Source organism: Oncorhynchus masou, chromosome 8 (assembly GCF_036934945.1).
Source record: "Oncorhynchus masou masou isolate Uvic2021 chromosome 8, UVic_Omas_1.1, whole genome shotgun sequence".
Classification (NCBI taxonomy): Eukaryota; Metazoa; Chordata; class Actinopteri; order Salmoniformes; family Salmonidae; genus Oncorhynchus; species Oncorhynchus masou.
Window position 1 is genome coordinate 92,496 of NC_088219.1, and position 27,904 is coordinate 120,399.

The 27,904-nt window shown below is 50.9% G+C and overlaps 1 protein-coding gene across 1 annotated transcript; it reads right to left on the reverse strand.

Moving 5' to 3' along the window:
- Positions 1–1,655: 1,655 nt before the first annotated feature.
- On the reverse strand, positions 1,656–26,838 carry LOC135543968 (B9 domain-containing protein 1-like). Its single transcript, XM_064971279.1, has 7 exons — positions 26,516–26,838; positions 26,249–26,317; positions 25,646–25,757; positions 25,449–25,545; positions 18,137–18,199; positions 16,607–16,674; positions 1,656–2,466 (listed from the first exon to the last, which is right to left on the reverse strand). The coding sequence occupies exons 1-7, from the start codon at positions 26,576–26,578 to the stop codon at positions 2,303–2,305; spliced, it is 636 nt and encodes a 211-aa protein (XP_064827351.1). The 5' UTR covers positions 26,579–26,838; the 3' UTR covers positions 1,656–2,302.
- Positions 26,839–27,904: the final 1,066 nt, after the last annotated feature.

Sequence of the window (27,904 nt, forward strand, 5' to 3'; positions counted from 1 at the left end):
ATTACAGCTGAGACAGACAGGGGGCCCTTTCTACCTAGTACCCTCCCCTGGACTGGTATTACAGCTGAGACAGACAGGGGGCCCTTCCTACCTAGTACCCTCCCCTGGTTCTGTCTGTGTGTAGTCTGGTGCTGTGAGGTTACCAGGCTTCATAGACAACATTATGACACTCCTTCCTGTCTGAAAGCGTCCCCATGTTCAGAATTATATTTGTATTATTCTCACTCTCGTCTGTAGTTACACATGTAATATGTCCTGGGAGCTGCTTGTGTCTGGATGGTGTGCTAACCTGTTTCACATTATGATAATGTAATATAATTTATATCGTTTGTATTATCCTAACATAATATTGTGGGTCTTTTTATTCTGTAATTTCTTCCTGGGGGTTTTATAGGATGGGGGGGGGGGATATATTAACACCAGTCTAAACCAGCTTCACCTGGAGCTGCTATGGGACAATAAAATGGTTCACTTTCAGCGCTGATGTCTCCATGTGTGGCCTGTTTCTCTCTCTCTCGTGTATGTGTGGCCTGTTTCTCTCTCTCTCGTGTGTGTGGCCTGTTTCTCTCTCTCTCGTGTGTGTGTGGCCTGTTTCTCTCTCTCTCGTGTGTGTGTGGCCTGTTTCTCTCTCTCTCGTGTGTGGCCTGTTTCTCTCTCTCTCTCTCTCTCGTGTGTGTGTGGCCTGTTTCTCTCGTGTGTGGCCTGTTTCTCTCTCTCTCGTGTGTGGCCTGTTTCTCTCTCTCTCGTGTGTGTGGCCTGTTTCTCTCTCTCGTGTGTGTGTGTGGCCTGTTTCTCTCTCTCTCGTGTGTGTGGCCTGTTTCTCTCTCTCTCTCTCTCGTGTGTGTGGCCTGTTTCTCTCTCTCTCGTGTGTGTGTGGCCTGTTTCTTTCTTTCTCGTGTGTGTGTGGCCTGTTTCTCTCGCTCTCTCTCGTGTGTGTGTGGCCTGTTTCTTTCTTTCTCGTGTGTGTGTGGCCTGTTTTCTCTCTCTCTCTCGTGTGTGTGTGGCCTGTTTCCCTCTCTCGTGTGTGTGGCCTGTTTCCCTCTCTCGTGTGTGTGGCCTGTTTCTCTCTCTCGTGTGTGTGTGGCCCGTTTCTCTCTCTCTCGTGTGTGTGTGTGGCCCGTTTCTCTCTCTCGTGTGTGTGTGTGTGGCCTGTTTCTCTCTCTCGTGTGTGTGTGGCCCGTTTCTCTCTCTCTCGCGTGTGTGTGTGTGGCCTGTTTCTCATGTATGTGTGTTACTGATGTGCGGCTGGAGACACACTACAACCACGGGTGTATTCATTTAGTCTAAATGTTATACAACGGAAATCATTCACTCCAGAACCGGATCAGGTTTCGCAACTGAAAAAAAAGAAGAGTTTCTAATTGGACAAATTCAGGTAGGTCCCGTTTAGTTGCTAGAGTTAAAACGGTTTTCCCGTTGCGAAACCATTTGGGTCTGTGACCCGCGACTGGTCGCGACCTCTGACCTTCTACTGTAACGGAAACAGAGGTCGTAGAGACATACACAACACGGACTGGTCGCGACCTCTGACCTTCTACTGTAACGGAAACAGAGGTCGTAGAGACGTACACAACGACTGGTCGCGACCTCTGACCTTCTACTGTAACGGAAACGGAGGTCGTAGAGACGTACACAACACGGACTACACCTTGTTCATGAAACACAGTATATTTTATTCTCAGTCAAACAATTACAACACATCAGATCAAGCGATAACCGGCATAAGCTCGGCCAATGTGGTTGTTTTGGAGGTTGGGGGCTGTCCAATCGGTGATCGTTGTCAGGAAGCCACGCCCCTTCCTACTATCGTTAAGACGCTCAGAAGGAGAAAGTAGAGGATATATATAAAATAAAGACGCTCAGGATTTGAAAAATCCTTCTGCTAACCTTAACCAGTTACTTATCAACAGGGGCGGCAGGGTAGCCTCGTGGTTAGAGCGTTGGACTAGTGACCCGAAAGGTTGCTGGATCGAATCCCCGAGCCGACAAGGTACAAAATCTGCCCCTGAACAAGGCAGTTTAACCCCCACTGTTCCCCGGTAGCCCGTCGTTGTAAATAAGAATTTGTTCTTAACTGATTTGCCGAGTTAAATTAAGGATATATTAAAAAACAATGGCTGCTCAACAGAGTCCTGGTTTAAATTAATGTCACCCCCCCCCCCCAGATAGATTATTATAGAGGGGTTCGGCAGGTCCTGGATCAGTCTGATGTCTTTAAACCAGCCTTTGTGTTTGCATCACGTGCTGTAGGGCTGGTCTCCCGGTCCGATGCCTGCGGCAGCAGTGTGTGTGTGTGTTTGCATCACGTGCTGTAGGGCTGGTCTCCCGGTCCGATGCCTGCGGCAGCAGTGTGTGACAGAGTGTGTGAGGTCTCGGAAGGTGTGGTGTCGTAACCCAGTCTCTTCATGTCTTTAGTCACAATGTGGAAGGAGAGGGAGACGAAACCCTGAGAACGGACCCTGGTCACTGAGACAGATGAAGAGACACACAGGAGAGGAGAGAGACGCACAGGAGAGGAGAGAGACGCACAGGAGAGGAGAGAGACGCACAGGAGAGGAGAGAGACGCACAGGAGAGGAGAGAGAGACGCACAGGAGAGGAGAGAGAGACGCACAGGAGAGGAGAGAGAGACGCACAGGAGAGGAGAGAGAGACGCACAGGAGAGGAGAGAGAGACGCACAGGAGAGGAGAGAGAGACGCACAGGAGAGAGAGAGAGACGCACAGGAGAGAGAGACAGGAGAGAGAGAGAGACACGTAGGAGAGAGAGACACGTAGGAGAGAGACACATAGGAGAGAGACACATAGGAGAGAGACACATAGGAGAGAGACACACATAGGAGAGAGAGAGACACATAGGAGGGAGAAAGGGAGAGACACAGGAGAGAGACACATAGGAGAGAGAGACATAGGAGAGAGACACACATAGGAGAGAGAGAGACACATAGGAGAGAGACACACATAGGAGAGAGAGAGACACATAGGAGGGAGAAAGGGAGAGACACAGGAGAGAGACACATAGGAGAGAGAGACATAGGAGAGAGACACATAGGAGAGAGAGACATAGGAGAGAGACGCATAGGAGAGAGACGCATAGGAGAGAGAGAGACGCATAGGAGAGAGAGACACATAGGAGAGAGACACATAGGAGAGAGAGACATAGGAGAGAGAGACATAGGAGAGAGAGACATAGGAGAGAGACGCATAGGAGAGAGAGACATAGGAGAGAGACGCATAGGAGAGAGAGACGCATAGGAGAGAGACACATAGGAGAGAGACACATAGGAGAGAGAGACGCATAGGAGAGAGACACATAGGAGAGAGACACATAGGAGAGAGACACATAGGAGAGAGACACATAGGAGAGAGAGACGCATAGGAGAGAGACGCATAGGAGGGAGAGACACGTAGGAGAGAGACACGTAGGAGAGAGACACGTAGGAGAGAGACACGTAGGAGAGACACACGTAGGAGAGAGACACGTAGGAGAGAGACACGTAGGAGAGAGAGAGACACGTAGGAGAGAGAGAGACACATAGGAGGGAGACACATAGGAGAGAGAGAGAGAGACACATAGGAGGGAGACACATAGGAGAGAGAGAGACACATAGGAGAGAGACACATAGGAGGGAGACACATAGGAGAGAGACACATAGGAGAGAGAGACACATAGGAGAGAGACACATAGGAGAGAGACACATAGGAGAGAGACACAGGAGAGAGACACACAGGAGAGAGACACACAGGAGAGAGACACATAGGAGAGAGACACATAGGAGAGAGACACAGGAGAGAGACACAGGAGAGAGACACAGGAGAGAGACACAGGAGAGAGACACAGGAGAGAGAGACACAGGAGAGAGAGCGTGGGAGAGAGACGTGGGAGAGAGAGCGTGGGAGAGAGACACGTAGGAGAGAGACACGTAGGAGAGAGACACGTGGGAGAGAGACACGTGGGAGAGAGAGAGACACATAGGAGAGAGACACATAGGAGAGAGAGAGACACATAGGAGAGAGACACATAGGAGGGAGACACATAGGAGAGAGACACATAGGAGAGAGACACATAGGAAGGAGACACAGGAGAGAGACACATAGGAGAGAGACGCGTAGGAGAGAGACACGTAGGAGAGACACACGTAGGAGAGACACACGTAGGAGAGAGAGAGACACATAGGAGAGAGACACATAGGAGAGAGACACATAGGAGAGAGACACATAGGAAGGAGACACAGGAGAGAGACATAGGAGAGAGACGCGTAGGAGAGAGACGCGTAGGAGAGAGACGCGTAGGAGAGAGACACGTAGGAGAGAGACACGTAGGAGAGAGACACGTAGGAGAGAGACACGTAGGGGAGAGACACATAGGGGAGAGACACATAGGAGAGAGACACACATAGGAGAGAGACACACATAGGAGAGAGACACACATAGGAGAGAGAGAGACACATAGGAGGGAGAAAGGGAGAGACACAGGAGAGAGACACATAGGAGAGAGAGACATAGGAGAGAGACACATAGGAGAGAGAGACATAGGAGAGAGACGCATAGGAGAGAGACGCATAGGGAGAGAGAGAGCATAGGAGAGAGAGACACATAGGAGAGAGACACATAGGAGAGAGAGACATAGGAGAGAGAGACATAGGAGAGAGAGACATAGGAGAGAGACGCATAGGAGAGAGAGACATAGGAGAGAGACGCATAGGAGAGAGAGACGCATAGGAGAGAGACGCATAGGAGAGAGAGAGACACATAGGAGAGAGAGAGACACATAGGAGAGAGACACATAGGAGAGAGACACATAGGAGAGAGACACATAGGAGAGAGACACATAGGAGAGAGACACATAGGAGAGAGAGACGCATAGGAGAGGGAGACGCATAGGAGAGAGACACGTAGGAGAGAGACACGTAGGAGAGAGACACGTAGGAGAGAGACACGTAGGAGAGAGACACGTAGGAGAGAGACACGTAGGAGAGAGACACGTAGGAGAGAGACACGTAGGAGAGAGAGAGACACGTAGGAGAGAGAGAGACACATAGGAGAGAGAGACACACATAGGAGAGAGAGAGACACATAGGAGGGAGACACATAGGAGAGAGAGAGACACATAGGAGGGAGACACATAGGAGAGAGAGAGACACATAGGAGAGAGACACATAGGAGGGAGACACATAGGAGGGAGACACATAGGAGGGAGACACATAGGAGAGAGAGACACATAGGAGAGAGAGACACATAGGAGAGAGACACAGGAGAGAGACACACAGGAGAGAGACACATAGGAGAGAGACACAGGAGAGAGACACAGGAGAGAGACACGTAGGAGAGAGAGAGACGTAGGAGAGAGAGACGTAGGAGAGAGACACGTAGGAGAGAGACACGTAGGAGAGAGAGAGACACGTAGGAGAGAGAGAGACACATAGGAGAGAGACACATAGGAGAGAGAGAGACACATAGGAGAGAGACACATAGGAGAGAGACACATAGGAGGGAGACACATAGGAGAGAGACACATAGGAAGGAGACACAGGAGGGAGACACAGGAGAGAGACGCATAGGAGAGAGACGCATAGGAGAGAGACACGTAGGAGAGAGACACGTAGGAGAGAGACACGTAGGAGAGAGACACGTGGGAGAGAGACACGTAGGAGAGAGACACGTGGGAGAGACACACGTGGGAGAGAGACACGTGGGAGAGAGACACGTAGGAGAGAGACACGTAGGAGAGACACACGTAGGAGAGACACACGTAGGAGAGACACACATAGGAGAGAGACACACATAGGAGAGAGACACACATAGGAGAGAGACACGCATAGGAGAGAGACACACATAGGAGAGAGAGAGACACAGGAGAGAGACACATAGGAGAGAGAGACATAGGAGAGAGACACATAGGAGAGAGACGCATAGGAGAGAGACGCATAGGAGAGAGACGCATAGGAGAGAGAGAGACGCATAGGAGAGAGACACATAGGAGAGAGACACATAGGAGAGAGACACATAGGAGAGAGAGACATAGGAGAGAGAGACATAGGAGAGAGACGCATAGGAGAGAGAGACATAGGAGAGAGACGCATAGGAGAGAGAGACGCATAGGAGAGAGAGACGCATAGGAGAGAGAGAGACACATAGGAGAGAGACGCATAGGAGAGAGACGCATAGGAGAGAGACGCATAGGAGAGAGACGCATAGGAGGGAGAGACACGTAGGAGAGAGACACGTAGGAGAGAGACACGTAGGAGAGAGACACGTAGGAGAGAGACACGTAGGAGAGAGAGAGACACATAGGAGAGAGAGACACACATAGGAGAGAGAGAGACACATAGGAGGGAGACACATAGGAGAGAGAGAGAGAGACACATAGGAGGGAGACACATAGGAGAGAGACACATAGGAGAGAGACACATAGGAGAGAGACACAGGAGAGAGACACACAGGAGAGAGACACACAGGAGAGAGACACAGGAGAGAGACACAGGAGAGAGACACAGGAGAGAGACACAGGAGAGAGACACAGGAGAGAGACACAGGAGAGAGACACGTAGGAGAGAGAGAGACGTAGGAGAGAGAGACGTAGGAGAGAGACACGTAGGAGAGAGACACGTAGGAGAGAGACACGTAGGAGAGAGAGAGACACGTAGGAGAGAGACACATAGGAGAGAGAGAGACACATAGGAGAGAGACACATAGGAGGGAGACACATAGGAGAGAGACACATAGGAAGGAGACACAGGAGAGAGACACATAGGAAGGAGACACAGGAGAGAGACGCATAGGAGAGAGACGCGTAGGAGAGAGACACGTAGGAGAGAGACACGTAGGAGAGAGACACGTAGGAGAGAGACACGTAGGAGAGAGACACGTAGGAGAGAGACACGTAGGAGAGACACACGTAGGAGAGACACACGTAGGAGAGAGACACGTAGGAGAGAGACACGTAGGAGAGACACACGTAGGAGAGACACACGTAGGAGAGAGAGAGACACATAGGAGAGAGACACATAGGAGAGAGACACATAGGAAGGAGACACAGGAGAGAGACGCGTAGGAGAGAGACGCGTAGGAGAGAGACACGTAGGAGAGAGACACGTAGGAGAGAGACACGTAGGAGAGAGACACGTAGGAGAGAGACACGTAGGAGAGAGACACGTAGGAGAGAGACACGTAGGAGAGAGACACGTAGGAGAGAGACACGTAGGAGAGACACACGTAGGAGAGACACACGTAGGAGAGAGAGACACATAGGAGAGAGACACATAGGAGGGAGACACATAGGAGAGAGACACGTAGGAGAGAGACACGTAGGAGAGAGACACGTAGGAGAGAGACACGTAGGAGAGAGAGGCGTGGAGAGAGAGACGTGGGAGAGAGAGGCGTGGGAGAGAGAGGCGTAGGAGAGAGGGCGTGGGAGAGAGACGTGGGAGAGAGACACGTAGGAGAGAGACACGTAGGAGAGAGACACGTAGGAGAGAGACACGTAGGAGAGAGACACGTAGGAGAGAGACACGTAGGAGAGAGACACACGTAGGAGAGAGACACACGTAGGAGAGAGAGACACGTAGGAGAGAGATACACGTAGGAGAGAGAGACACGTAGGAGAGAGAGACACGTAGGAGAGAGAGACACGTAGGAGAGAGAGACACGTAGGAGAGAGACACGTAGGAGAGAGAGACACGTAGGAGAGAGACACGTAGGAGAGAGAGACGTAGGAGAGAGACACATAGGAGAGAGAGACACATAGGAGAGAGAGACACATAGGAGAGAGAGACACATAGGAGAGAGAGAGACACATAGGAGAGAGAGAGACACATAGGAGAGAGAGAGACACATAGGAGAGAGAGAGACACATAGGAGAGAGAGAGACACATAGGAGAGAGAGAGAGACACATAGGAGAGAGACACATAGGAGGGAGACACATAGGAGGGAGACACAGGAGAGAGACACGTAGGAGAGAGACACGTAGGAGAGAGACACGTAGGAGAGAGACACGTAGGAGAGAGACACGTAGGAGAGAGACACGTAGGAGAGAGACACGTAGGAGAGAGACACGTAGGAGAGAGACACGTAGGAGAGAGACACGTAGGAGAGAGACACGTAGGAGAGAGAGACACGTAGGAGAGAGAGACACGTAGGAGAGAGAGAGACATAGGAGAGAGACACGTAGGAGAGAGAGACACGTAGGAGAGAGAGACACGTAGGAGAGAGACACGTAGGAGAGAGACACGTAGGAGAGAGAGACACGTAGGAGAGAGACACATAGGAGAGAGAGACACATAGGAGAGAGACACATAGGAGAGAGAGACACATAGGAGAGAGACACATAGGAGAGAGACACATAGGAGAGAGACACATAGGAGAGAGAGACACATAGGAGAGAGAGACACATAGGAGAGAGACACATAGGAGAGAGACACATAGGAGAGAGACACATAGGAGAGAGACACATAGGAGAGAGACACATAGGAGAGAGACACATAGGAGAGAGACACATAGGAGAGAGAGACACATAGGAGAGAGAGACACATAGGGAGAGAGACACATAGGAGAGAGACACATAGGAGAGAGAGACACATAGGAGAGAGAGACACATAGGAGAGAGAGACACATAGGAGAGAGAGACACATAGGAGAGAGAGACACATAGGAGGAGAGAGACACATAGGAGAGAGACACATAGGAGAGAGACACATAGGGAGAGACACATAGGAGAGAGAGACACATAGGGAGAGAGACACATAGGAGAGAGACACATAGGAGAGAGACACATAGGAGAGAGACACATAGGAGAGAGACACATAGGAGAGAGACACAGAGACACATAGGAGAGAGAGACACATAGGAGAGAGAGACACATAGGAGAGAGAGACACATAGGAGAGAGAGACACATAGGAGAGAGAGACACATAGGAGAGAGACACATAGGAGAGAGAGACACATAGGAGAGAGAGACACATAGGAGAGAGAGACACATAGGAGAGAGAGACACATAGGGAGAGAGAGACACATAGGAGAGAGACACATAGGAGAGAGACACATAGGAGAGAGAGACACATAGGAGAGAGAGACACATAGGAGAGAGAGACATAGGAGAGAGACACATAGGAGAGAGACACATAGGAGAGAGAGACACATAGGAGAGAGAGACACATAGGAGAGAGACACATAGGAGAGAGACACACAGGAGAGAGAGACACATAGGAGAGAGAGAGACACATAGGAGAGAGAGAGACACATAGGAGAGAGACACATAGGAGGGAGAAAGGGAGAGACAGGAGAGAGAGACACATAGGAGAGAGAGAGACACATAGGAGAGAGACACATAGGAGAGAGAGAGACACATAGGAGAGAGACACAGGAGAGAGAGAGACACAGGAGAGAGAGAGACACATAGGAGAGAGAGAGAGAGACACATAGGAGAGAGAGACACATAGGAGAGAGACACATAGGAGAGAGAGAGACACATAGGAGAGAGACACATAGGAGGGAGACACACAGGAGAGAGACACACAGGAGAGAGACACACAGGAGAGAGACACATAGGAGGGAGACACAGGAGAGAGACACATAGGAGAGAGACACGTAGGAGAGAGAGACGTAGGAGAGAGAGACGTAGGAGAGAGAGACGTAGGAGAGAGAGACGTAGGAGAGAGAGACGTAGGAGAGAGACACGTAGGAGAGAGACACACGTAGGAGAGAGACACACGTAGGAGAGAGACACATAGGAGAGAGAGAGACACATAGGAGAGAGAGAGACACATAGGAGAGAGAGACAGGAGAGAGACGCATAGGAGAGAGAGACATAGGAGAGAGACGCATAGGAGGGAGACGCATAGGAGAGAGACACGTAGGAGAGAGACACATAGGAGAGAGACGCATAGGAGGGAGACACAGGAGAGAGACGCATAGGAGAGAGACGCATAGGAGGGAGAGACATAGGAGAGAGACACGTAGGAGAGAGACACGTAGGAGAGAGACACGTAGGAGAGAGACACGTAGGAGAGAGACACGTAGGAGAGAGACACGTAGGAGAGAGACACGTAGGAGAGAGACACGTAGGAGAGACACACGTAGGAGAGAGACACGTAGGAGAGAGACACGTAGGAGAGAGACACGTAGGAGAGAGAGAGACACGTAGGAGAGAGAGAGACACGTAGGAGAGAGAGAGACACATAGGAGAGAGAGAGACACATAGGAGAGAGACACATAGGAGAGAGACACACAGGAGAGAGACACATAGGAGAGAGACACATAGGAGAGAGACACATAGGAGGGAGACACAGGAGAGAGACACATAGGAGGGAGAGAGACACATAGGAGAGAGACACACAGGAGAGAGACACACAGGAGAGAGACACATAGGAGAGAGACACGTAGGAGAGAGACACGTAGGAGGGAGACACGTAGGAGAGAGACACGTAGGAGAGAGACACGTAGGAGAGAGACACGTAGGAGAGAGACACGTAGGAGAGAGACACGTAGGAGAGAGAGAGACACGTAGGAGAGAGAGAGACACATAGGAGAGAGAGAGACACGTAGGAGAGAGACACGTAGGAGAGAGACACACAGGAGAGAGACACACAGGAGAGAGACACATAGGAGAGAGACACATAGGAGAGAGACACATAGGAGGGAGACACAGGAGAGAGACACATAGGAGAGAGACACATAGGAGAGAGACACATAGGAGAGAGAGACACATAGGAGAGAGACACATAGGAGAGAGAGACACGTAGGAGAGAGAGACGTAGGAGAGAGACACGTAGGAGAGAGACACGTAGGAGAGAGACACGTAGGAGAGACACACGTAGGAGAGAGACACACGTAGGAGAGAGACACGTAGGAGAGAGACACGTAGGAGAGAGACACGTAGGAGAGAGACACGTAGGAGAGAGAGACACGTAGGAGAGAGAGACACGTAGGAGAGAGAGACACGTAGGAGAGAGAGACACGTAGGAGAGAGAGACACGTAGGAGAGAGAGACACGTAGGAGAGAGAGACACGTAGGAGAGAGACACGTAGGAGAGAGACACATAGGAGAGAGAGACACATAGGAGAGAGAGACACATAGGAGAGAGACACATAGGAGAGAGAGACACATAGGAGAGAGACACATAGGAGAGAGACACATAGGAGAGAGACACATAGGAGGGAGACACATAGGAGAGAGAGACACATAGGAGAGAGAGACACATAGGAGAGAGACACATAGGAGAGAGAGACACATAGGAGAGAGACACATAGGAGAGAGAGACACATAGGAGAGAGACACATAGGAGGGAGACACATAGGAGAGAGACACACAGGAGAGAGACACACAGGAGAGAGAGACACGTAGGAGAGAGAGACACGTAGGAGAGAGACACACGTAGGAGAGAGACACACGTAGGAGAGAGACACACGTAGGAGAGAGACACACGTAGGAGAGAGACACACGTAGGAGAGAGACACACGTAGGAGAGAGAGACACGTAGGAGAGAGAGACACGTAGGAGAGAGAGACATAGGAGAGAGACACGTAGGAGAGAGAGACACGTAGGAGAGAGACACGTAGGAGAGAGACACGTAGGAGAGAGACACATAGGAGAGAGACACATAGGAGAGAGACACATAGGAGAGAGACACATAGGAGGGAGACACATAGGAGAGAGAGACACATAGGAGAGAGAGACACATAGGAGAGAGAGACACATAGGAGAGAGAGACACATAGGAGAGAGACACATAGGAGAGAGAGACACATAGGAGAGAGAGACACATAGGAGAGAGACACATAGGAGAGAGACACATAGGAGGGAGACACATAGGAGAGAGACACATAGGAGAGAGACACATAGGAGAGAGACACACAGGAGAGAGAGACGTAGGAGAGAGACACGTAGGAGAGAGACACACGTAGGAGAGAGACACACGTAGGAGAGAGAGACACGTAGGAGAGAGAGACACGTAGGAGAGAGAGACACGTAGGAGAGAGAGACATAGGAGAGAGACACGTAGGAGAGAGAGACACGTAGGAGAGAGACACGTAGGAGAGAGACACATAGGAGAGAGAGACACATAGGAGAGAGAGACACATAGGAGAGAGAGACGTAGGAGAGAGACACGTAGGAGAGAGAGACACATAGGAGAGAGAGACGTAGGAGAGAGACACGTAGGAGAGAGACACGTAGGAGAGAGACACGTAGGAGAGAGACACGTAGGAGAGAGACACGTAGGAGAGAGACACACGTAGGAGAGAGACACACGTAGGAGAGAGACACACGTAGGAGAGAGACACGTAGGAGAGAGACACGTAGGAGAGAGAGACACGTAGGAGAGACATAGGAGAGAGACACGTAGGAGAGAGAGACACGTAGGAGAGAGAGAGACACGTAGGAGAGAGACACGTAGGAGAGAGACACATAGGAGAGAGAGACACATAGGAGAGAGACACATAGGAGAGAGAGACACATAGGAGAGAGACACATAGGAGAGAGAGACACATAGGAGAGAGAGACACATAGGAGAGAGACACATAGGAGAGAGACACATAGGAGGGAGACACATAGGAGAGAGAGACACATAGGAGAGAGAGACACATAGGAGAGAGAGACACATAGGAGAGAGAGACACATAGGAGAGAGAGACACATAGGAGAGAGAGACACATAGGAGAGAGAGACACATAGGAGAGAGAGAGACACATAGGAGAGAGAGAGACACATAGGAGAGAGAGAGACACATAGGGAGAGAGAGAGACACATAGGAGAGAGAGAGACACATAGGAGAGAGAGAGACACATAGGAGAGAGAGAGACACGTAGGAGAGAGACACGTAGGAGAGAGACACGTAGGAGAGAGACACGTAGGAGAGAGAGAGACACGTAGGAGAGAGACACATAGGAGAGAGAGAGACACGTAGGAGAGAGACACGTAGGGAGAGAGACACGTAGGAGAGAGACACGTAGGAGAGAGAGAGACACGTAGGAGAGAGACACATAGGAGAGAGAGAGACACGTAGGAGAGAGACACATAGGAGAGAGAGAGACACGTAGGAGAGAGACACGTAGGAGAGAGACACGTCGGAGAGAGACACATAGGAGAGAGAGACACATAGGAGAGAGAGACACATAGGAGAGAGACACATAGGAGAGAGACACATAGGAGAGAGACACGTAGGAGAGAGACACGTAGGAGAGAGACACGTAGGAGAGAGAGAGACACGTAGGAGAGAGACACATAGGAGAGAGAGAGACACGTAGGAGAGAGACACGTAGGAGAGAGACACGTAGGAGAGAGAGAGACACGTAGGAGAGAGACACGTAGGAGAGAGACACGTAGGAGAGAGACACGTCGGAGAGAGACACATAGGAGAGAGAGACACATAGGAGAGAGAGACACATAGGAGAGAGACACATAGGAGAGAGACACATAGGAGAGAGACACATAGGAGAGAGAGACACATAGGAGAGAGACACACATAGGAGAGAGAGACACATAGGAGAGAGACACACATAGGAGAGAGACACATAGGAGAGAGAGACACATAGGAGAGAGACACATAGGAGAGAGACACATAGGAGAGAGAGACACATAGGAGAGAGAGACACATAGGAGAGAGAGACACATAGGAGAGAGACACATAGGAGAGAGAGACACATAGGAGAGAGAGACACATAGGAGAGAGAGACACATAGGAGAGAGACACATAGGAGAGAGACACATAGGAGAGAGAGACACATAGGAGAGAGAGACACATAGGAGAGAGACACATAGGAGAGAGACACATAGGAGAGAGAGACACATAGGAGAGAGAGACACATAGGAGAGAGAGACACATAGGAGAGAGAGAGACACATAGGAGAGAGAGAGACACATAGGAGAGAGAGAGACACATAGGAGAGAGAGAGACACATAGGAGAGAGAGAGACACATAGGAGAGAGACACACAGGAGAGAGACACACAGGAGAGAGACACGTAGGAGGGAGACACGTAGGAGAGAGACACGTAGGAGAGAGACACGTAGGAGAGAGACACGTAGGAGAGAGACACACGTAGGAGAGAGACACACGTAGGAGAGAGACACACGTAGGAGAGAGACACACGTAGGAGAGAGACACACGTAGGAGAGAGACACACGTAGGAGAGAGACACACGTAGGAGAGAGACACACGTAGGAGAGAGACACACGTAGGAGAGAGACACGTAGGAGAGAGAGACACGTAGGAGAGAGAGACACGTAGGAGAGAGAGACACGTAGGGAGAGAGAGACACGTAGGGAGAGAGACGTAGGAGAGAGAGACGTAGGAGAGAGAGACACGTAGGAGAGAGACACGTAGGAGAGAGACACGTAGGAGAGAGAGACACGTAGGAGAGAGAGACACGTAGGAGAGAGAGACACATAGGAGAGAGACACATAGGAGAGAGAGAGACACATAGGAGAGAGAGAGACACATAGGAGAGAGAGAGACACATAGGAGAGAGAGAGACACATAGGAGAGAGAGAGACACATAGGAGAGAGAGAGACACATAGGAGAGAGAGAGACACATAGGAGAGAGAGAGACACATAGGAGAGACACATAGGAGAGAGACACATAGGAGAGAGACACATAGGAGAGAGAGACACATAGGAGAGAGACACATAGGAGAGAGAGACACATAGGAGAGAGAGACACGTAGGGAGAGAGAGACACGTAGGAGAGAGACACGTAGGAGAGAGAGACACGTAGGAGAGAGAGACACATAGGAGAGAGACACATAGGGGAGAGACACATAGGGGAGAGACACATAGGAGAGAGACACACAGGAGAGAGACACACAGGAGAGAGACTCGTAGGAGAGAGACACGTAGGAGAGAGACACGTAGGAGAGAGAGAGACACGTAGGAGAGAGAGAGACACGTAGGAGAGAGAGAGACACGTAGGAGAGAGAGAGACACGTAGGAGAGAGAGAGACACGTAGGAGAGAGAGAGACACGTAGGAGAGAGAGAGACACGTAGGAGAGAGAGAGACACGTAGGAGAGAGAGAGACACGTAGGAGAGAGACACGTAGGAGAGAGACACGTAGGAGAGAGAGACACATAGGAGAGAGACACATAGGAGAGAGACACATAGGGGAGAGAGACACATAGGAGAGAGAGACAAATAGGAGAGAGACACATAGGAGAGAGACACATAGGAGAGAGACACATAGGAGAGAGACACATAGGAGAGAGAGACACATAGGAGAGAGAGACACATAGGAGAGAGACACGTAGGAGAGAGACACGTAGGAGAGAGACACGTAGGAGAGACACGTAGGAGAGACACGTAGGAGAGAGACACGTAGGAGAGAGAGACATAGGAGAGAGACACATAGGAGAGAGAGAGACATAGGAGAGAGAGAGACATAGGAGAGACACATAGGAGAGAGAGAGACATAGGAGAGAGACACATAGGAGAGAGACACATAGGAGAGAGAGACACATAGGAGAGAGACACATAGGAGAGAGACACATAGGAGAGAGAGACACATAGGAGAGAGAGACACATAGGAGAGAGAGACACATAGGAGAGAGAGACACATAGGAGAGAGAGACACATAGGAGAGAGAGACACATAGGAGAGAGACACATAGGAGAGAGACACATAGGAGAGAGAGACACATAGGAGAGAGAGACACATAGGAGAGAGAGACACATAGGAGAGAGACACACATAGGAGAGAGAGACACATAGGAGAGAGAGACACATAGGAGAGAGAGACACATAGGAGAGAGACACATAGGAGAGAGACACATAGGAGAGAGACACATAGGAGAGAGACACATAGGAGAGAGACACATAGGAGAGAGACACATAGGAGAGAGACACATAGGAGAGAGACACATAGGAGAGAGACATGGTAGTGAGAAGACACCAGGATCCATTTAAAGACCCTACCAACATTACAATGTGCTTTTTAAAAAGGGATTTATGCTTCAGTCTACCTCACAGTCTACAGAGCCTACCTTCTCTGCCCTCTCCCTGGGCCACGACTTTAGGATCGGTGAACTCTACCACACACAGAAACAGAGCCTACCTTCTCTGCCCTCTCCCTGGGCCACGACTTTAGGATCGGTGAACTCTACCACACACAGAAACAGAGCCTACCTTCTCTGCCCTCTCCCTGGGCCACGACTTTAGGATCGGTGAACTCTACCACACACAGAAACAGAGCCTACCTTCTCTGCCCTCTCCCTGGGCCACGACTTTAGGATCGGTGAACTCTACCACACACAGAAACAGAGCCTACCTTCTCTGCCCTCTCCCTGGGCCACGACTTTAGGATCGGTGAACTCTACCACACACAGAAACAGAGCCTACCTTCTCTGCCCTCTCCCTGGGCCACGACTTTAGGATCGGTGAACTCTACCACACACAGAAACAGAGCCTACCTTCTGCTGCCCTCTCCCTGGGCCACGACTTTAGGATCGGTGAACTCTACCACACACAGAAACAGAGCCTACCTTCTCTGCCCTCTCCCTGGGCCACGACTTTAGGATCGGTGAACTCTACCACACACAGAAACAGAGCCTACCTTCTCTGCCCTCTCCCTGGGCCACGACTTTAGGATCGGTGAACTCTACCACACACAGAAACAGAGCCTACCTTCTCTGCCCTCTCCCTGGGCCACGACTTTAGGATCGGTGAACTCTGGACGCCGGCCCAGCAGCCAACTGCAGAGACACACACACACACACTTAGTCCCCCAGCATTAAACACACACACTTAGCCCCCCCAGCATTAAACACACACACTTAGCCCTCAGCATTAAACACACACACTTAGCCCCCAGCATTAAACACACACACTTAGCCCTCAGCATTAAACACACACACTTAGCCCCCAGCATTAAACACACACACTTAGCCCCCAGCATTAAACACACACACTTAGCCCCCAGCCAGACACACACACTTAGCCCCCAGTCAGACACACACACTCAGCCCCCAGTCAGACACACACACTTAGCCCCCAGTCAGACACACACACTTAGCCCCCAGTCAGACACACACACTTAGCCCCCAGTCAGACACACACTTAGCCCCCAGTCAGACACACACACTTAGCCCCCAGTCAGACACACACTTAGCCCCCAGTCAGACACACACACTTAGCCCTCAGTATTAGACAGACACACTCAGCCCCCAGTCAGACACACACACTTAGCCCCCAGTCAGACACACACACTTAGCCCCCAGTCAGACACACACTTGGCCCCCAGCCAGACACACACTTAGCCCCCAGCCAGTCAGACACACTTAGCCCCCAGCCACACACACACACTTAGCCCCCAGTCAGACACACACACTTAGCCCCCAGTCAGACACACACTTGGCCCCCAGCCAGACACACTTGGCCCCCAGCCAGACACACACTTAGCCCTCAGTATTAGACACACACACTTAGCCCCCAGTCAGACACACACACTTAGCCCCCAGCCAGACACACACACTTAGCCCCCAGCCAGACACACACACTTAGCCCCCAGCCAGACACACACACTTAGCCCCCAGCCAGACACACACACTTAGCCCCCAGCCAGACACACACACTTAGCCCCCAGCCAGACACACACACTTAGCCCCCAGCCAGACACACACACTTAGCCCCCAGCCAGACACACACACTTAGCCCCCAGTCAGACACACACACTTAGCCCCCAGCCAGACACACACACTTAGCCCCCAGCCAGACACACACACTTAGCCCCCAGTCAGACACACACACTTAGCCCCCAGCCAGACACACACACTTAGCCCCCAGCCAGACACACACACTTAGCCCCCAGTCAGACACACACACTTAGCCCCCAGCCAGACACACACACTTAGCCCCCAGCCAGACACACACACTCAGCCCCCAGCCAGACACACACTTAGCCCCCAGCCAGTCAGACACACTTAGCCCCCAGCCAGTCACACACACTCAGCCCCCAGCCAGACACACACACTTAGCCCCCAGCCAGACACACACTTAGCCCCCAGCCAGACACACACTTAGCCCCCAGCCAGTCACACACTTAGCCCCCAGCCAGTCACACACACTTAGCCCCCCCAGTATTAAACACACACACTTAGCCCTCAGTCAGACACACACTTAGTCCCCCCAGCATTAAACACACAGACTTAGCGTTACCTTGTGAATTTCTGTAGTCTTGATGTGGATTCAGGAACAAACATCGGGATGGTTCTGGTGTGTCTGACAACAAGAGAGGAGAGATACTGACTGTCAGGAGAGAGGAGGAGGAGGAGGAGAGATACTGACTGTCAGGAGAGAGGAGGAGGAGGAGAGATACTGACTGTCAGGAGAGAGGAGGAGGAGGAGGAGGAGAGATACTGACTGTCAGGAGAGAGGAGGAGGAGGAGGAGAGATACTGACTGTCAGGAGAGAGGAGGAGGAGGAGGAGAGATACTGACTGTCAGGAGAGAGGAGGAGGAGGAGGAGAGATACTGACTGTCCAGGAGAGAGGAAGAGGAGGAGAGATACTGACTGTCCAGGAGAGAGGAAGAGGAGGAGGAGAGATACTGACTGTCCAGGAGAGAGGAAGAGGAGGAGAGATACTGACTGTCAGGAGAGAGGAAGAGGAGGAGAGATACTGACTGTCCAGGGGAGAGGAAGAGGAGGAGAGATACTGACTGTCCAGGGGAGAGGAGGAGGAGGAGAGATACTGACTGTCCAGGAGAGAGGAAGAGGAGGAGAGATACTGACTGTCCAGGAGAGAGGAAGAGGAGGAGAGATACTGACTGTCCAGGAGAGAGGAAGAGGAGGAGAGATACTGACTGTCCAGGAGAGAGGAAGAGGAGGAGAGATACTGACTGTCCAGGGGAGAGGAAGAGGAGGAGAGATACTGACTGTCCAGGGGAGAGGAAGAGGAGGAGAGATGCTGACTGTCAGGAGAGAGGAAGAGGAGGAGAGATACTGACTGTCCAGGAGAGAGGAAGAGGAGGAGAGATACTGACTGTCCAGGAGAGAGGAAGAGGAGGAGAGATACTGACTGTCCAGGAGAGAGGAAGAGGAGGAGAGATACTGACTGTCCAGGGGAGAGGAAGAGGAGAGATACTGACTGTCCAGGGGAGAGGAAGAGGAGGAGAGATACTGACTGTCCAGGAGAGAGGAAGAGGAGGAGAGATACTGACTGTCCAGGAGAGAGGAAGAGGAGGAGAGATACTGACTGTCCAGGAGAGAGGAAGAGGAGAGATACTGACTGTCCAGGAGAGAGGAGGAGGAGGAGAGATACTGACTGTCAGGAGAGAGGAAGAGGAGGAGAGATACTGACTGTCCAGGAGAGAGGAAGTGGAGGAGAGATACTGACTGTCCAGGAGAGAGGAAGAGGAGGAGAGATACTGACTGTCCAGGAGAGAGGAAGAGGAGGAGAGATACTGACTGTCCAGGAGAGAGGAAGAGGAGGAGAGATACTGACTGTCCAGGAGAGAGGAAGAGGAGGAGAGATACTGACTGTCCAGGAGAGAGGAAGAGGAGGAGAGATACTGACTGTCCAGGAGAGAGGAAGAGGAGGAGAGATACTGACTGTCCAGGAGAGAGGAAGAGGAGGAGAGATACTGACTGTCCAGGAGAGAGGAAGTGGAGGAGAGATACTGACTGTCCAGGAGAGAGGAAGAGGAGGAGAGATACTGACTGTCCAGGGGGGAGAGGAAGAGGAGGAGAGATACTGACTGTCCAGGGGAGAGGAAGAGGAGGAGAGATACTGACTGTCCAGGGGAGAGGAAGAGGAGGAGAGATACTGACTGTCCAGGAGAGAGGAAGAGGAGGAGAGATACTGACTGTCCAGGGGAGAGGAAGAGGAGGAGAGATACTGACTGTCCAGGAGAGAGGAAGAGGAGGAGAGATACTGACTGTCCAGGAGAGAGGAAGAGGAGGAGAGATACTGACTGTCCAGGAGAGAGGAAGAGGAGGAGAGATACTGACTGTCCAGGGGGAGAGGAAGAGGAGGAGAGATACTGACTGTCCAGGGGAGAGGAAGAGGAGGAGAGATACTGACTGTCCAGGGGAGAGGAAGAGGAGGAGAGATACTGACTGTCCAGGGAGAGGAAGAGGAGGAGAGATACTGACTGTCCAGGAGAGAGGAAGAGGAGGAGAGATACTGACTGTCCAGGAGAGGAAGAGGGAGAGATACTGACTGTCCAGGAGAGAGGAAGAGGAGGAGAGATACTGACTGTCCAGGAGAGAGGAAGAGGAGGAGAGATACTGACTGTCCAGGAGAGAGGAAGAGGAGGAGAGATACTGACTGTCCAGGAGAGAGGAAGAGGAGGAGAGATACTGACTGTCCAGGAGAGAGGAAGAGGAGGAGAGATACTGACTGTCCAGGAGAGAGGAAGAGGAGGAGAGATACTGACTGTCCAGGGAGAGAGGAAGAGGAGGAGAGATACTGACTGTCCAGGAGAGAGGAAGAGGAGGAGAGATACTGACTGTCCAGGAGAGAGGAAGAGGAGGAGAGATACTGACTGTCCAGGAGAGAGGAAGAGGAGGAGAGATACTGTGACTGTCCAGGAGAGAGGAAGAGGAGGAGAGATACTGACTGTCCAGGAGAGAGGAAGAGGAGGAGAGATACTGACTGTCCAGGAGAGAGGAAGAGGAGGAGAGATACTGACTGTCCAGGAGAGAGGAAGAGGAGGAGAGATACTGACTGTCCAGGAGAGAGGAAGAGGAGGAGAGATACTGACTGTCCAGGAGAGAGGAAGAGGAGGAGAGATACTGACTGTCCAGGAGAGAGGAAGAGGAGGAGAGATACTGACTGTCCAGGAGAGAGGAAGAGGAGGAGAGATACTGACTGTCCAGGAGAGAGGAAGAGGAGGAGAGATACTGACTGTCCAGGAGAGAGGAAGAGGAGGAGAGATACTGACTGTCCAGGAGAGAGGAAGAGGAGGAGAGATACTGACTGTCCAGGAGAGAGGAAGAGGAGGAGAGATACTGACTGTCCAGGAGAGAGGAAGAGGAGGAGAGATACTGACTGTCCAGGAGAGAGGAAGAGGAGGAGAGATACTGACTGTCCAGGGGAGAGGAAGAGGAGGAGAGATACTGACTGTCCAGGGGAGAGGAAGAGGAGGAGAGATACTGACTGTCCAGGAGAGAGGAAGAGGAGGAGAGATACTGACTGTCCAGGAGAGAGGAAGAGGAGGAGAGATACTGACTGTCCAGGGGAGAGGAAGAGGAGGAGAGATACTGACTGTCCAGGAGAGAGGAAGAGGAGGAGAGATACTGACTGTCCAGGAGTGAAGGGGATGGAGAGAGGAAGAGGAGGAGAGAGAGACTGTCCAGGAGAGAGGAAGAGGAGGAGAGATACTGACTGTCCAGGAGAGAGGAAGAGGAGGAGAGATACTGACTGTCCAGGAGAGAGGAAGAGGAGGAGAGATACTGACTGTCCAGGAGAGAGGAAGAGGAGGAGAGATACTGACTGTCCAGGAGAGAGGAAGAGAGATACTGACTGTCCAGGAGAGAGGAAGAGGAGGAGAGATACTGACTGTCCAGGAGAGAGGAAGAGGAGGAGAGATACTGACTGTCCAGGAGAGAGGAAGAGGAGGAGAGATACTGACTGTCCAGGAGAGAGGAAGAGGAGGAGAGATACTGACTGTCCAGGGGAGAGGAAGAGGAGGAGAGATACTGACTGTCCAGGAGAGAGGAAGAGGAGGAGAGATACTGACTGTCCAGGAGAGAGGAAGAGGAGGAGAGATACTGACTGTCCAGGGGAGAGGAAGAGGAGGAGAGATACTGACTGTCCAGGAGAGAGGAAGAGGAGGAGAGATACTGACTGTCCAGGAGTGAAGGGGATGGAGAGAGGAAGAGGAGGAGAGAGAGACTGTCCAGGAGAGAGGAAGAGGAGGAGAGATACTGACTGTCCAGGAGAGAGGAAGAGGAGGAGAGATACTGACTGTCCAGGAGAGAGGAAGAGGAGGAGAGATACTGACTGTCCAGGAGAGAGGAAGAGGAGGAGAGATACTGACTGTCCAGGAGAGAGGAAGAGGAGGAGAGATACTGACTGTCCAGGAGAGAGGAAGAGGAGATACTGACTGTCCAGGAGAGAGGAAGAGGAGGGGAGATACTGACTGTCCAGGAGAGAGGAAGAGGAGGAGAGATACTGACTGTCCAGGAGAGAGGAAGAGGAGGAGAGATACTGACTGTCCAGGGAGAGGAAGAGGAGGAGAGATACTGACTGTCCAGGAGAGAGGAAGAGGAGGAGAGATACTGACTGTCCAGGAGAGAGGAAGAGGAGGAGAGATACTGACTGTCCAGGGGAGAGGAAGAGGAGGAGAGATACTGACTGTCCAGGAGAGAGGAAGAGGAGGAGAGATACTGACTGTCCAGGAGAGAGGAAGAGGAGGAGAGATACTGACTGTCCAGGAGAGAGGAAGAGGAGGAGAGATACTGACTGTCCAGGAGAGAGGAAGAGGAGGAGAGATACTGACTGTCCAGGAGAGAGGAAGAGGAGGAGAGATACTGACTGTCCAGGAGAGAGGAAGAGGAGGAGAGATACTGACTGTCTAGGAGAGAGGAAGAGGAGGAGAGATACTGACTGTCCAGGAGAGAGGAAGAGGAGGAGAGATACTGACTGTCCAGGAGAGAGGAAGAGGAGGAGAGATACTGACTGTCCAGGAGAGAGGAAGAGGAGGAGAGATACTGACTGTCCAGGAGAGAGGAAGAGGAGGAGAGATACTGACTGTCCAGGAGAGAGGAAGAGGAGGAGAGATACTGACTGTCCAGGAGAGAGGAAGAGGAGGAGAGATACTGACTGTCCAGGAGAGAGGAAGAGGAGGAGAGATACTGACTGTCCAGGAGAGAGGAAGAGGAGGAGAGATACTGACTGTCCAGGAGAGAGGAAGAGGAGGAGAGATACTGACTGTCCAGGAGAGAGGAAGAGGAGGAGAGATACTGACTGTCCAGGAGAGAGGAAGAGGAGGAGAGATACTGACTGTCCAGGAGAGAGGAAGAGGAGGAGAGATACTGACTGGCCAGGAGAGAGGAAGAGGAGGAGAGATACTGACTGTCCAGGAGAGAGGAAGAGGAGGAGAGATACTGACTGTCCAGGAGAGAGGAAGAGGAGGAGAGATACTGACTGTCCAGGAGAGAGGAAGAGGAGGAGAGATACTGACTGTCCAGGAGAGAGGAAGAGGAGGAGAGATACTGACTGTCCAGGAGAGAGGAAGAGGAGGAGAGATACTGACTGTCCAGGAGAGAGGAAGAGGAGGAGAGATACTGACTGTCCAGGAGAGAGGAAGAGGAGGAGAGATACTGACTGCCAGGAGAGAGGAAGAGGAGGAGAGATACTGACTGTCCAGGAGAGAGAGATAACTGAGAGAGGAAGAGGGAGAGATACTGACTGGCCAGGAGAGAGGAAGAGGAGGAGAGATACTGACTGTCCAGGAGAGAGGAAGAGGAGGAGAGATACTGACTGTCCAGGAGAGAGGAAGAGGAGGAGAGATACTGACTGTCCAGGAGAGAGGAAGAGGAGGAGAGATACTGACTGTCCAGGAGAGAGGAAGAGGAGGAGAGATACTGACTGTCCAGGAGAGAGGAAGAGGAGGAGAGATACTGACTGTCCAGGAGAGAGGAAGAGGAGGAGAGATACTGACTGTCCAGGAGAGAGGAAGAGAGATACTGACTGTCCAGGAGAGAGGAAGAGGAGGAGAGATACTGACTGTCCAGGAGAGAGGAAGAGGAGGAGAGATACTGACTGTCCAGGAGAGAGGAAGAGGAGGAGAGATACTGACTGTCCAGGAGAGGAAGAGGAGGAGAGATACTGACTGTCCAGGAGAGAGGAAGAGGAGGAGAGATACTGACTGTCCAGGAGAGAGGAAGAGGAGGAGAGATACTGACTGGCCAGGAGAGAGGAAGAGGAGGAGAGATACTGACTGGCCAGGAGAGAGGAAGAGGAGGAGAGATACTGACTGACCAGGAGAGACGAAGAGGAGGAGAGATACTGACTGGCCAGGAGAGAGGAAGAGGAGGAGAGATACTGACTGGCCAGGAGAGAGGAAGAGGAGGAGAGATACTGACTGTCCAGGAGAGGAAGAGGAGGAGAGATACTGACTGTCCAGGAGAGAGGAAGAGGAGGAGAGATACTGACTGTCCAGGAGAGAGGAAGAGGAGGAGAGATACTGACTGTCCAGGAGAGAGGAAGAAGAGGAGAGATACTGACTGTCCAGGAGAGAGGAAGAGGAGGAGAGATACTGACTGTCCAGGAGAGGAAGAGGAGGAGAGATACTGACTGGCCAGGAGAGAGGAAGAGGAGGAGAGATACTGACTGTCCAGGAGAGAGGAAGAGAGATACTGACTGTCCAGGAGAGATACTGACTGTCTATGAGAGAGGAAGAGGAGGAGAGATACTGACTGTCCAGGAGTGAAGGGGATGGAGAGAGGAAGAGAGATACTGACTGTCTATGAGAGAGGAAGAGGAGGAGAGATACTGACTGTCCCGGAGTGAAGGGGATGGAGAGATACTGACTGTCCAGGAGAGAGGAAGAGGAGGAGAGATACTGACTGTCTATGAGAGAGGAAGAGGAGGAGAGATACTGACTGTCTATGAGAGAGGAAGAGGATGAGAGATACTGACTGTCCAGGAGTGAAGGGGATTGAGAGAGGAAGAGGAGGAGAGATACTGACTGTCCAGGAGAGGAAGAGGAGGAGAGATACTGACTGTCTGAGAGAGGAAGAGGAGGAGAGATACTGACTGTCTGAGAGAGGAAGAGGAGGAGAGATACTGACTGCCCAGGAGTGAAGGGGATGGAGAGAGGAAGAGGAGAAGAGAGAGACTGTCCAGGAGAGAGGAAGAAGAGGAGGAGGAGAGATACTGACTGTCCAGGAGTGAAGGGGATGGAGAGAGGAAGAGGAGGAGAGATACTGACTGTCCAGGAGTGAAGGGGATGGAGAGAGGAAGAGGAGGAGAGAGAGACTGTCCAGGAGAGAGGAAGAAGAGAAGAGATACTGCCTGTCCAGGAGTGAAGGGGATGGAGAGAGGAAGAAGAGGAGGAGGAGAGATACTGACTGTCCAGGAGAGAAGGGGATGGAGAGAGGAAGAGGAGGAGAGATACTGACTGTATATGAGAGAGGAAGAGGAGAGATACTGACTGTCCAGGAGTGAAGGGGATGGAGAGAGGAAGAGGAGAGATACTGACTGTCCAGGAGTGAAGGGGATGGAGAGAGGAAGAGGAGAGATACTGACTGTATATGAGAGAGGAAGAGGAGAGATACTGACTGTCCAGGAGTGAAGGGGATGGAGAGAGGAAGAGGAGAGATACTGACTGTCCAGGAGAGAAGGGGATGGAGAGAGGAAGAGGAGAGATACTGACTGTATATGAGAGAGGAAGAGGAGAGATACTGACTGTCCAGGAGAGAAGGGGATGGAGAGAGGAAGAGGAGAGATACTGACTGTCCAGGAGAGAGGAGGAGGAGAGATACTGACTGTCTATGAGAGAGGAAGAGGAGAGATACTGACTGTCCAGGAGTGAAGGGGATGTGTGTTGCTCCGTATCCTCTGACCACATCGTTACCAAACGTATCAGGACCGTAGACACTTACCACGATCTGAGGCCCTGGGTACACACAACACACTGTTAGCTATGGTATCATCAACTGTCTGCTACGGTAAGAAGGGTCTGTGTGTGTGTGTGTGTGTGTGTGTGTGTGCCTCACAGCCTAATGGGTTGGTGCTCTTAAAGGTGATCTCCAGAGGAAAATTCCAGATCATTCTCTGAGGAGAGTCTCTGCCCTTCGAAGTAATCTGAGATATACCCTCCTCTAGACCCTGGAAAGAGAAAGAGGAGAGAGAGAGAGGGGGGGGGATTGAGGAGAAGGGGGGGGATTGAGGAGAGGGGGGGGGGTGGAGGAAAAAGGAGGGGGGGGGGATTGAGGAGGGGGGGGGGGTGGAGGAAAAAGGAGGGGAAAGGGAGTGTGGAGGAGAGGTGAGATATTGATGTCTCTTTAAACAACTGGGAACTCTGGAAAAATAGGTCAAATCATGAGATCTGTGATCTTCAGGTCGGAGCTGTAGAAAGAGGCCCGAATTCCCGAGTTGGATGAATGTTCCAATGTTGTTTTGTTTTTTTACCACTCGTTTTCGTCCAAGTTCCCAGTCGTTTTGAACGCTCTGAAGTCAAACATTTACAACTTCCCTGCATCACTGGACATAGCTATTTAAGTACTTAGTAGTTTCTAGCTTAGTAAAACAAGCGTATTGTGTTATCTATCCACAGTAAGGGAACGTCAACGTGTTCCAGATGACTCGGAGTCACTCACCGAGGTGGGAGCCCAGTCGTGTCCGTAGACGAAGCAGTATTTACAGTACAGGTCATCATACTCTGGAAACTGGCATCACATCCGTCAGATGACAGAGAATAAACCGAAAATCAAATGAATAAGGCAGTTTTATAGAACATGTTTATGCTCACTAAACCAATCATTCAAAAAGCGGTCAAGTTATCCAATATGATCCGTCTCATTTTACCATGTTAACGTCAGATGCTTAGCTAGTAGGCTCGTTACTAACGTTAGCTAGCTACTCACATTCGCTCCTTCTATCTGTCCGTTTATCATCAACAGAAACACCGATGGGTTGTTGATAGCCATCCCGCTTCATACGATAACTTGAGAATATATATTGTTTTTAAAAGTATATAGTGAACAAACATAAATATTATAATTTAAGACTGTATAAGCGGTAACGTATTGTTTTGTGTTGTGGGAGATAAGTAGCTTGTTGTTAAATGAAGGTTCCTTCCGCCCCGTTGCTAGGACGCTTTTGACTACGGCTAGTCGTGAGGGCCAAACTGGATCCGGTCAAGTTGATAAAGCGTTTTTAGTAAATAAACTGTCCACTAGGTGGTAGTCTTGGACAAGTTTTAATGGGTAATTGTCACATGCACAAGAACAGTGGGTTTCTTACGAGCTCATTTCCCAACAATTAAGTAAAGTAGAACAAAAATACATGAGAAATGGAAATAAGAACACAAGAAAGTAAGTAAGCTATATACCGTACTATATTAACAATGTACAGGGATACTGGAGTGATGGAGGTAGATATGTATAGGGGTACGGGGACTATACAGGGTCAGTACTATATTAACAATGTACAGGGATACTGGAGTGATGGAGGTAGATATGTATAGGGGTACGGGGACTATACAGGGTCAGTACTATATTAACAATGTACAGGGATACTGGAGTGATGGAGGTAGATATGTATAGGGGTACGGGGACTACACAGGGTCAGTACTATATTAACAATGTACAGGGATACTGGAGTGATGGAGGTAGATATGTATAGGGGTTAAGGGGACAGGGATACTGGAGTGATTGAGGTAGATATGTATAGGGGTTAAGGGGACTATATACAGGGTCAGTACCATATTAACAATGTACAGGGATACTGGAGTGATGGAGGTAGATATGTATAGGGGTTAAGGGGACAGGGATACTGGAGTGATGGAGGTAGATATGTATAGGGGTTAAGGGGACAGGGATACTGGAGTGATGGAGGTAGATATGTATAGGGGTTAAGGGGACAGGGATACTGGAGTGATGGAGGTAGATATGTATAGGGGTACGGGGACTATACAGGGTCAGTACTATATTAACAATGTACAGGGATACTGGAGTGATGGAGGTAGATATGTATAGGGGTAAGGTGACTATATACAGGGTCAGTACCATATTAACAATGTACAGGGATACTGGAGTGATGGAGGTAGGTAAGTATAGGGGGAAGGTGACTATATACAGCGTCAGTACCATATTAACAATGTACAGGGATACTGGAGTGATGGAGGTAGATATGTATAGGGGTTAAGGGGACAGGGATACTGGAGTGATGGAGGTAGATATGTATAGGGGGAAGGAGACAGGGATACTGGAGTGATGGAGGTAGATATGTATAGGGGGAAGGGGACAGGGATA

What these genes read in the sequence shown, in the direction of transcription:
- LOC135543968 (XM_064971279.1), bottom strand. Translation starts at nt 26,578, where the DNA reads ATGGCTATCAACAACCCATCGGTGTTTCTGTTGATGATAAACGGACAG. An exon ending in GACAGATAGAAGGAGCGAAT is followed by an intron (nt 26,318 to 26,515) that starts GTGAGTAGCTAG and finishes ATGTGATGCCAG; the next exon opens with TTTCCAGAGTATGATGACCT. An exon ending in AGACTACAGAAATTCACAAG is followed by an intron (nt 16,675 to 18,136) that starts GTAACGCTAAGT and finishes GTGTCTCTGCAG; the next exon opens with TTGGCTGCTGGGCCGGCGTC.